This window comes from Cetorhinus maximus, chromosome 13 (genome assembly GCF_964194155.1).
Source record: "Cetorhinus maximus chromosome 13, sCetMax3.hap1.1, whole genome shotgun sequence".
Lineage (NCBI taxonomy): Eukaryota > Metazoa > Chordata > Chondrichthyes > Lamniformes > Cetorhinidae > Cetorhinus > Cetorhinus maximus.
This window is the reverse complement of record NC_135891.1, coordinates 29,991,921-30,003,488: the sequence shown is the minus strand read 5'-3', so window position 1 is coordinate 30,003,488 and position 11,568 is coordinate 29,991,921. Positions and strand designations below refer to the sequence as shown.

At 38.7% G+C, this 11,568-nt stretch overlaps 1 protein-coding gene across 1 annotated transcript; it reads left to right on the top strand.

The window, feature by feature from the left end:
- Positions 1 to 354: 354 nt before the first annotated feature.
- Positions 355 to 10,943, top strand: LOC144689167 (hairy/enhancer-of-split related with YRPW motif protein 1-like). The gene is made up of 5 exons (XM_078556292.1): positions 355 to 716; positions 871 to 937; positions 1,044 to 1,127; positions 3,661 to 3,742; positions 10,066 to 10,943. The coding sequence occupies exons 1-5, from the start codon at positions 658 to 660 to the stop codon at positions 10,614 to 10,616; spliced, it is 843 nt and encodes a 280-aa protein (XP_078412418.1). The 5' UTR covers positions 355 to 657; the 3' UTR covers positions 10,617 to 10,943.
- The last annotated feature ends 625 nt before the right edge of the window (positions 10,944 to 11,568 follow it).

The window sequence follows — 11,568 nt, the reverse complement described above, 5'->3', positions numbered from 1 at the left end:
TGAGTGTCAGATTGCTGCAACAGGTGTGAAGGCATTCATTGGGTGTCTGGGATTATTTCTCCTTGGTTGTAATGTTTCACACACAGCTGGCATTGCTACTGCACAAAAATATATAAATTTACACTATACAGTAGTGTCTGGACACCTGAGGATTGGAATGGAGGTCTACTCTATTTATAGAACGAGAGATAACAGCTGATCAATAAGTTATTAAAGATCCCAATTGTGCTCCCCCCCCACCAATGGTTAAATTGGTAAAGTCAGTGTGTACCCGACCACAAAGGGTCCAAGTTGCATTCTGTGTTGCGGACGCTGGTCGCAGTCGGAGTGCAGGCACGGTTGACCCCTGTAACTTGGGAGGGCGCAATTCTATAACCACTGCGCCGATTCTATGTAGACACTGGTTGTTGCAAGTCATCAGTGGATCGCCAGACCAACTGCGAAACCCTTCATCAGAGGGTCTGCCAAGCAGTGATGAGTGAAACAAAACCGGGCCCGGGCGAGCTGTCAATCAAAGCGGTCTCAGGAGATTTGAGACCTGCTGTCGAGCTGGCAAACTGATACCGTGGGAAAGCGGCCCGCATTTCTAACCGCATTTTAGCCAACACGTCTCTCAGAGCAGGAAAGGCTTTGTACAAGAAGGCGAGTTGTTAAACCATGAAGAGATCTTTGGAATTCAGCTCCTCCGACAGCGAAGTGGACATTGAAGAACATAGGTAAATCGTGAATTAATTCATCATTCGCTGAATTGTAATTTAGATACTGAGCAGTTAATGCGATGCATCATAGTGGCAGATCATGATTAAAATGAGTGCTTTATTTAACAAGCTGCCTGAACAGAGATATTAATGACAATCTTATTCTAAATAGGAATATGAAAGAATCTGTGTTACCATCGACTTTCTCCCAGAGCCAAGCAAGAAAGAAAAGACGAGGAGTACGTTTACAATTTTCCTACATTACACTTTCCTCTTTCTGGCTGTGTTATCGAGAATATAACTTCTTGTACAATTGTCTGAAGTTGACCTTTCGTTTAATTGCAGATCGTTGAGAAACGTCGCAGAGATCGGATTAATAACAGTTTGTCGGAACTTCGCCGACTGGTTCCCAGTGCCTGCGAGAAACAAGTAGGAGGACTTAACCTTACTGTACTGGAGTAAGCAGGATGCACTGATAGTTTAATGGAGGGTACACTTAGTTTAGTACAGTGATAGATAATACAGTGACAGATTAATACAGTGATAGTTTAATACAGTATGAACTGTTAGTTTAATACAGGATACACTGAGTTTAATACACTGATAATTTAATGCACTAATAGTTTAATACAGGATACACTGATAGTTTAATAACGTGATAGACTAATACAGTGATAGTTTAGTACAGTATGAACTGTTAGTTTAATACAGGATACACAGTTTAATACACTGATAGTTTAATGCGCTGATAGTTTAATACAGGATACACTGATAGTTTAATTCACTGTTAGTTTAATACAGTGATAGTTTAATACGGTGATAGTTTACTATAGTATGAACTGTTAGTTTAATACAGGATACACTGAGTTTAATACACTGATAGTTTAATGCACTGATAGTTTAATACAGGGTACACCGATAGTTTAATACAGTGATAGATTAATACAGTGATAGTTTAATACAGTATGAACTGTTAGTTTAATACAGGATACACTGAGTTTAATGCACTGATAGTTTAATGCACTGATAGTTTAATAGACTGATAGTTTAATGCAGGGTACACAGATGGTTTAATACAGTGATAGTTTAATACAGTATGAACTGTTAGGTTAATACAGGATACACTGAGTTTAATACACTGATAGTTTAATACACTGATAGTTTAATGCAGGGTACACTGATAGTTTAATACAGTGATAGATTAATACAGTGATAGTTTAATACAGTATGAACTGTTAGTTTAGTACAGGATACACTGACTTTAATACATGATAGTTTCATGCGCTGATCGTTTAATACAGGATACACTGATAGTTTAATGTACTGATAGTTTAATACAGGGTACACTGATAGTTTAATACAGTGATAGATTAATACAGTGATAGTTTAATACAGTATGAATTGTTAGTTTAATACAGGATACACTGAGTTTAATACACCAATCGTTTAATGCACTGATAGTTTAATACAGGGTACACTGATAGTTTAATGTACTGATAGTTTAATACAGGATACACTGATAGTTTAATGCAGGGTACACTGATAGTTTAATACAATGATAGTTTAATACAGTGATAGTTTAATACAGTATGAATTGTTAGTTTAATACAGGATACACTGAGTTTAATACACCGATCGTTTAATGTACTGATAGTTTAATACAGGATAGACTGATAGTTTAATGCAGGGTACACTGATTGTTTAATACAATGATAGTTTAATACAGTATGAACTGTTAGTTTAATACAGGATACATTGAGTTTAATACACCGATAGCTTAATGCACTGAGTTTAATGCAGGGTACACTGATAGTTTAATACAGTGATAGATTAATACAGTGATAGTTTAATACAGTATGAACTTTTAGTTTAATACAGGATACACTGAGTTTAATACACTGATAGTTTAATGCACTGATACTTTAATGCAGGGTACACTGATAGTTTAATGCAGGATACACTGAGTTTAATACACTGATAGTTTAATGCACTGATATTTTATTACAGATACACTGATAGTTTAATACACTGATTAATACAGCAACACTAATAATTTAATACGGTGATAGATTAATACAGGATACTCAGTTTAATACAGGGTACACAGTTTAATACACTGATAGTTTAATAAAGGGTACACTGATAGTTTAATAAAGGGTACACTGATAGTTTAATAAAGGGTACACTGATAGTTTAATACAGGGTACATTGATAGCTTAATACACTGATAGTTTTATACAGGATACATCGATAGTTTAATGCAGTGATAGTTTAATAAAGGATACACTGAAAGATTAATACACTGGTAGTCTCACACAGGATACACTGATAGTTTAATACAGTGATAGTTTAATACAGGGTACACTTGGTTTATTAAGGATACAACATAGCTTAATATAGGATGCACTGATTGTTTAATACAGTGACAGTTTTATACAGGGTACAGTGACAGTTTAATACAGGATACACTGATAGCTTAATACTCTGATGGTTTCATACAGGATGCACTGATAGTTTAATACCATGACAGTTTAACACAGGGTACACTGATAGTTTAATACAGGGACAGTATACAGGATACACTGAGAATTTAATACAGGATACATTGAGAGTTTAACCCAGTGATAATTTAATATGGGGTACACTGTTTGCTTAATACAGGGTACACTGATAGTTTAATACAGTAACAGTTTTATACTGGATACACTGATATTTTAATACTGGATACACTGATTGTTTAATACAGTGACACTTTACTACAGGATACACTGATAGTTTAATAGAGAGATAGTTTACTACGGGATACACTGATAGTTTAACACTCAGTGCAGATTTTGTTATTGATTGGGTAAAAAACAGGACAAATTTAAAATTATTTGAGGAAAAAAATCTGATTGCACAGGGGTAAGGTGTGTACATTGGATTCCCCAAAACTGGCAAAATATGTTCACTCATCTTACAGGGGTCAGCAAAACTGGAAAAAGCTGAAATATTGCAGATGACAGTTGATCATTTAAAAGTGCTACATACAAGTGGTGGAAAAGGTGAGCACAACATTGAGTGTTTTTTTTTTTAGCAATTAAGTTGCCTAAAAGTGTGGGCTGAAGAATATAGCATCCGACCTGTTATTGTATTTATTCTGCAAATTTCACAGTGAGTGTTTTTTTTTTATGTTTGCATATTGCTAAGATTATAATATGGGAATTATTTTGTGAGGCTTTGCTCCAGACCTGAGTGAAGTCTTCCTGGCAGCAAGTGCAGTTAGAGGAGAGAGATCTACAGACCTTGAGCCCTAATGTTAACCTGCAATGAAGCTCCAGGCCAGGAACTTTGCCCGAATATTATGGTTGTAATGATGGTGAAACCGTCAGCGTTCGCCTTCTTTGCTCCGCTGAAGCTCCTCTCCAGCCTGAAAATGCGAAGATTAGTGCAGAAATCCAGAAGTTGTCAGAGCTTCTTGGGTTTCCCATAGGACATGCTGCTGAACACCCACCACAGTCACACCCCACCACCTCCCCCCACCCATCCCCCCAACCAACTCCCCCCCCTCCCCGCCACTGGGTCACTGCAAATCATCCAACTGACCAAAACTTGCTCCTTTATGCCATTAATCTCACTCTAAAAAACCTTGGAAAAGTTACACCTTGTTGCATGAGATGTGACTGGGTTTTCAGCTGGAAACTAAATTAGCAGTTCCTGCTAACCGCCTTCACTGGCCTCAGAATACTAATTTTCTATTTGTGGAATGTCAAATTTTTCCATTAGGGTAAAATTTACATTTTTAAATATAGTTTTTAAGAAGTGCATTTGATATTTTAGCATCTACCTTAATCCCATGTGCATGGCCCAATCATTTATTTTGCTATCTTTAACATTTTATTTAAATGAGGAAAATTCAATGCATTTTACTCCCTGTTTGGAGCCCATGAGAATATCTCAATGTGATTGGCTGCTTACACTGCTTGATGACAACACTGTTACTGGATTCCAGGAGATCCCCTTGACTTGGAGTCAGATTCAAACTGAAAGGGGAATCCATGCCACATAGATTGCTAAATATTTTTGGGCAGCTTTCTTAGAGATCATTGGTGAGCACTGTTGCTTTGCTGCTGTTCCCAAAATCCAAAACCTTGCCCTGCTAAATTATACCCTGGATTTATAGCCCAAGCGGACTTTGTGGTCCACTTGTGTGAAGCCTCCTGGAGAAAGCAAGTCTCACATTGCCCGAGTTTCACACTGTATGGAGCATAACTGCTTTGCAGTATTAAACCGAGAAACACCTGGGCATTTTTCAAATTCACCTAGAGTTGAATGAAAGTTTCAGAGGTCATGGGTATTCCTTTCCACAATTTTTAAACCATTGACCAGAAACTTAACTGGTCCAGCCAGATAAATAATGTTGCTGGGTCAAAATCCTTGAACTCCCTCCCTACTCACCAGCTTCTCAAGGGCAATTAGGGATGGGCAATACATGCTGGCTGTGCCAGCGATGCCCACATCCCTGGAGCAAAACTAAAAGTAATTTGTTTCCACTGAGATTAGAGGTTATATCTGCGCATCTGTGCCAAATTTGGTGGGAACTCCAGGCTTTAAATTTGAATAACTGTGTGGGAGCTCTGTGTATGTCTCTAAGAAGACAGAATGCTGTTGGAACCAAGCAGCATAAGCAAGGCACTGCCAGGTTGGAACCAATATTGTAGCTACCTGTCTGAGATCAGTAGTCTGACATTGGTAGCTGCAGTATTATTGCGAAATAAAAGCCAAATCTGTCAAAGAATACATTTGTAACCATTTGATTATCATTTCTGTGGTTAAGATTTGGCAGTTAAATGATCAGTTTACATGTAATTCCCATTAATATAATGTACAAAACAAGTAAAACAATATTAAGACAACCTGCAAGTATATCTATCTATGACTATAACATTTTGTTTTCCTACTCATTTGAAAGTATATTAAAACTGCCAAATTAGCATACTGTTAATTTGTTAGAGTGGGCAACACCTTTGTGATAGCTAATGTGGAAGATTGCCCATGTATGTCCTGTCCACAAAAAGCAGGACAAATCCAATCCAGCCAGTTAAAGCCCCACCAGTCTACTCTCGATCATCAGCAAAGTGATGGAAAGTGTTGTCAACAGTGCTGTCAAGTAGCACTGACACAGCAATAATTTGCTCACCAATGCCCAGTTTGGGTTCTGCTAGGGCTACTCGGCTCCTGATCTCATTACAGTCTTGGTCCAAACATGGAGAAAATAGCCAAACTCAAGAGGTGAAGTGAGAATGATTGCCGTTTACACCAAGACAGCAATTGACCAAATGTGGCATCAAGGAACCCCAGCAAAATTGAAATTAATGGGAATTAGGAGGAAAACTCTCCAATGATCGGTGTCATACCAGCACAAAAGAAAATGGTTGTACTTGTTGAAGGCCGATCATCTCAGTCCCAGGACATCACACCAGGAGTTCTTCAGTTTAGTGTCGCAGGCCCAACCATCTTAAGCTACTTCATCAATGGCTTCCTCCATTATAAGGTCAGAAGTGGGGATGTTTGCTGATGATTACAAAGTGTCCAATACCATCTGTGACTCCTCAGGTACTGAAGCAGTCAGTGTCCGTATGCAGCAAATCCTGGACAACATTCAGGCTTGGGTTGATAAGTGGCAAGTAACATTTGTGCTACATAAGTGTCAGGCAATGACCATGTCCAACAAAAGAGAACCTAACTATCTCCCCCTGACATTCAATGGAATTATCATCACTGAATTCCCCAGCTTCGCTATTCTTGAGGTCAGCAGTGACCAGAAACTGAACTGGACTAGGCATATAAGTACTGTCGCTACAAGAGCAGGTTAGAGGCTGAGAATTACATGGCGAGTAACTTGCCTCCTGAATCCCCAAAGTCTGTCCACCATCTCCAGTGCACAAGTCAGGAATGTGATGGAATGCTCTCTGCTTGCCTGAATGAGTGCAATCCCACCAAAAGAAGTTTGTTATCATCCATGACAAAGCAGCCTGCTTGATCAGTACCCCATCCACCACCTTAAATATTTGTTACCTCCACCACTGGCACACAGTGGCAGCAGTGTGTACCATATACAAGATGCTCTGCAACAACTCACAAAGCTCCTTTGACAGCATCTTCCAAACCCACCTCTACCACCTGGAAGGGCAAGGACAGCAGATGCATGGGAACACCACCCCTTCAAACCACACACAATCCTGGCTTAGAACTATATCGCTGTTCCTTCACATTCACTGGGTCAAAATTCTTGAATTCCCTTCCTTACATGACTGTATATGTGCCTACACCAGGTGGACTGCAGTGGTTCAAGAAGGTGGCTCACCACCACTTTCTCAAGTGCAGTTAGGGATGGACAATAAATGCTGGCCTTGCCAGTGACACTCCCATCCCTTGAAATAATTTTTAAAAAACTGGTGGTTATAATTATGATAGTCAGGTAGTGAATTTTATACAGTTGCTCAATTTGTGTGGTGTGAGTGACTAACCATTAACTACAGGTGTTTTAGATTATATATATAATATATATATTATATTGATTATAATTGAGGCTTATTGTTGTAAATACTTTATCTATTGCAAGCATGAACAGGCCATTCAAACAGTGGTTTACTATTGAACCCTAAAAGCTGCCATCAGCATTTATATGATGATAATCTTGGGAACTACATTTATGTTAAAAGAACAAAATATTAAAATAGACACACATGTCACATATTCAATCCCTGGTCTGTGCTGAGTTAGTTGGATAATTGTTAAAATTGTCTTCAGCACCGCTGGACTACAAAGCAGAAGACACTCCTGATTGTTATCCCATGACCTGTTGTAGAAAGTGCTTGATTGTCATCATGTTCACTAATTGAGATATTTATCTTCTGTTGTTTCTGATCCTGCCATATACTCTCCATCACTAACTAAAATACAAGCTTTACCTTCTGACTGGAATTCAGACTCATGTGGACTGACTTAAGTTGATTTAGATATTGCAGTAGTCTAAACATTGCCTTGATGTATTAACAGTAATTCTTCAGAGCTTGCAGTTTGTATTAGGCAGCCAAAGATGCCAATGTGATGAAGTGATTCAACCTGTTGCCATTCTTGTATGCATTTTGGTGGTTCCACACACAGGATTCGATTGTAGCATCATGATATGGATGAGACATTTAACTGAGATTCTGCCTGCCTTTCTGTTGGCTCTGGTAGACACTAAAGACCTCAAACACTATTTGAATTCCCCTGAGCTGCAGGCCAACATTCCTCCCTTAACCAATATCACCACCAAAAGGCTGATTAACTGGTCATTCAACTCATACTATCTGCAGGATGCTGCTTGTTCAAAATAGTAATTGTAGTTTAAAATATAATTTGCGTGTGAGGAGCTTTGAGATGTTTTCGCATGGTAAGATTAATTTCAATGCAAATTTTATAAGCATAGCAGAACTTGGGCACAGGGTGGAGTGGAATCTCTTGTGACTCATATAAACAGCTTTTATGTATGGTTGAAGTGCTATGGAATTAGTTTTTCTTCTATAAACTCATTTGAGCATGCCTTTCAACTTGCTGAACAATATACAGCACATGGCTGCATCCCATTGTAACTATGGAAAGGGTACACCAAACATTTGCTGGAATGATACCCAGAATGAAAGGGTGTAGTTATGAAGAAAGACTTAAAAACTGGGGTGTTACTCATGCTAAGAGAAAAAGTTAAAGGGAACCTAATAGGTCTTATCAGAATTATGAAGGGTGAATCATGGAAGATTATTTCCACGGATTGGCAAATCAGTAACAAAAAGTTTTAAATTCAGGATTATCATTAGAAAATGAAAAGGTAAGTTAAAAAATGGTTTCACACAGTGTGGTACTAGAACATGGAATGTTTCACCATTGAAACATTTGAGGCAGAAACTAACGTCTCTTAGAAGGTATTTGATAAATATTTAAAGAAGAGAAATAGAAAAGTATGTGGGGGAAAGGCAGGGAGATGGGATTAGATCAGATAGTTCCAACTGAAGAGTTAACACTGACAAAGGCACAACGAACTGAATAATCTCTTTGTGTGCTGTGATTTCTATGGGACACACATAATGTTCATGATGAGCAGTAACCAAATTCATTGTTGGGTTTAACAAGCATGAAATAAAACTTATATATTTTGCTGAAGCTTACTGTCAAGCAATGGTAGCAAAATTTTTAAAAATGTACTTTTGGAAATGTATCTGAGCATATGTATGTGAGATTTTATGTATGTGTAATATATATGTGTTCTCCATGGACAAATATCTACTGTCACTAGTCAGCTTTCTTATTAGACAGAAAACTATCAATCAATGTCCAACAAAAGAACAATTATATGGGATCTAGTTGTCACGGCAATTCCCCATTCTCTGTACTCGACCTTGGCCTTGACTACATCTCAATTACGTTTTCTTCATTCATGGATCTCACACTGTCTCAGCCTTGCTAATATCAATCCTCCTCTGTTATGTGGTTAATCCTCCCCTGAGTTCCAGCATGGTGTCCCTCCCATTCCCAGCTTGTATGTCAGCCCTTTCTTCTCCCTGCTTCAGACATTATGCCCCCTCCCCACCACCTCTTGCTCCACTGTATTCTTTCTCCTCCTCCAGTTCAGTTTTGAATCTTGGGATTCTCTCTTTAACAGCCTAAGGCTATGCTCATTTTTTCACTCCAGCATCAGACTCTCATCCTTCCCTAGGTCTGTTTCCTGGTTTGGTCTCTATCTCTTGTTCATAATATACAGAAGAATCAGACGGGCCGTGAATATGGCCCATTGATTTCCAAGATAGTTTATAGGAGGGCCGTTTTCTGCCTTTTTACTTTGGCCACTGGGAAAATATAATGCAAATTTGGGTGTGATTCCTTGCTGCGAAGTCACATAATTACTCCAGATATGGATATTTCTTGTTGAGGTACAATTCTATGGATGCCAGTCCCCTTCATTTACTTCACTTACTGTTTATATGTGAATCTTGACAGTGAGCATCTGCAGGCTACTTAGTCGCTACTGATCATTACACCCAAGCCTGGGCTTCTGCTCAATCGATATCCACAACAGCCAGCTGGGATGATTGGATGGCTTATTTCACCACTTTGTAATTTGAGGCCCTGAGGATAATTATAGTGTAGCTGCTCCTCAGACACCTGTTCTCTAAATAAATCTGTAAATCAGTGATGGAGTATGGTACAGCAATTTGTCATTGACAATTGAGTTTTACATCATCCTGCCTTTTAGTTTGTTTCAAGGTTAGAATATTGTCACATTGTAATTGATTTTATTGCAGCAAGATGTCTTGCAGTTTCTAATTTCACTATTTTGAATTAATAGGTTATTTTGAGACTTCGGCATTTGCCACAGATTACCGGATTCTGGGTTTTCGGGAATGCTTATCTGAAGTTGCCAGATATCTCAGTGTGACTGAGGGATTAGATCATTCTGATCCTTTGAAAGCTCGCCTGGTGTCACATTTAAACACATGCGCATCACAGAGAGAAGTTGTAATTGTCGAGAATAGCCATCAGCTCCTGAGTGCCGGATATCCTCACCAGCTTGCACTGACCTCTCTATCTCATTTCAGTGTTGAAGCTCCTGCACACAGCTTTCCTCCTGCAGAACAGAGTCATCACAAAGAGTCAATGCTCAGCAGTATCCATCTCGAACAGTTAAATAAATTGTCCCCCACAGGTTGTGTGGTCCCCATTCTGACAAATGCTGCACATTTGCCATCTTCAATGTTTTCAGTTTCTCCTCTGTCAGCCATACAGTTCCCATTTTCCATGGATCCTCTGCCTGTACTGCCAGCTGCTGCTGCCCGACCTCCAGTGCAAGCTGTAAAAAGTGGGAAACACTTCTGGACTACAGAAGTGGGGGCTTTTTAATTTGAATGTGTGTTTATTGTTTTAGAAGGTCAAATGACAAGATTTTACAGATATCACATTAAAGTTTGCATTATGCATACAATTTCATGTACACTTCATGATATGGTAACTACGGCTCTGTTAAAGTCAAACCTCTTTATTATAAACTCAATGCAAAGGAAAACAGATTTTATTTGGGATCATCTCATCAATCTTTGGCTTACTTTAAGGACTTTTAATGGTGCCTTAGCTGACAGCAGGGAAACATTAATTATAACAAAAAATTGCAATAATGAGTTTCAAATGTATGTAATTTATTATATATGACTGGAAAAGTCTTACTTTTTATATTGCATGAAGTGATGACTCGTGAATTATTAGAGTTTGATAAGAGCTACAATTAAGAGTGTTCCACAGCTCCATGTGTAATAATACTAACCACTGCAAAACAACAAGTTCCCAGGTTTGGTTCCTGTCTGAGCTGAATTACAATAGGCCTCCTGTCCCCTGAACTAGGAAAGGGAAAAGCCAGCAGTTTTCAAACTCTGAAGCCATGGGGGTGAGGTACCAGAGGGTTGCTGGTTACTATGAAACTTCCTTCTTGTGAAATACTGCCTTCATGAAGGAAGAAAATACAAAAAATTACAGCCAGATGTTAAACTAATTGCCTGGACTGGTATAAATACTATTTTAAGAGAGCTGAATATACCTACCATCTGACATTTACTAATAGGGGTTCCACGATCCTCATTGCAAACTTTGCAACGTCCAGTTGAGGTGTCTATCATTCACGTGTTGAGACAAGGGTACCCTCTAGTGTTCCACTTCCTTACTGCAAGTTTGTCAACATACCTGTCCCTATTTGGAAATTTAAGCTCAGCCATGTAGTGCAATTAATGTTCTGAGAGCTTGCTATGAAAATGTCCTTCCTCCTTGGTCAAGATTAACCCCCCCAATGTATGTAATGATTGAT

Coding starts and splice junctions, on each gene's coding strand:
- LOC144689167 (XM_078556292.1), top strand. CDS start 658: ATGAAGAGATCTTTGGAATTCAGCTCCTCCGACAGCGAAGTGGACATT. Junction 717..870: donor GTGGACATTGAAGAACATAG/GTAAATCGTGAA, acceptor TATTCTAAATAG/GAATATGAAAGAATCTGTGT. Junction 3,743..10,065: donor ACATACAAGTGGTGGAAAAG/GTGAGCACAACA, acceptor TTGAATTAATAG/GTTATTTTGAGACTTCGGCA.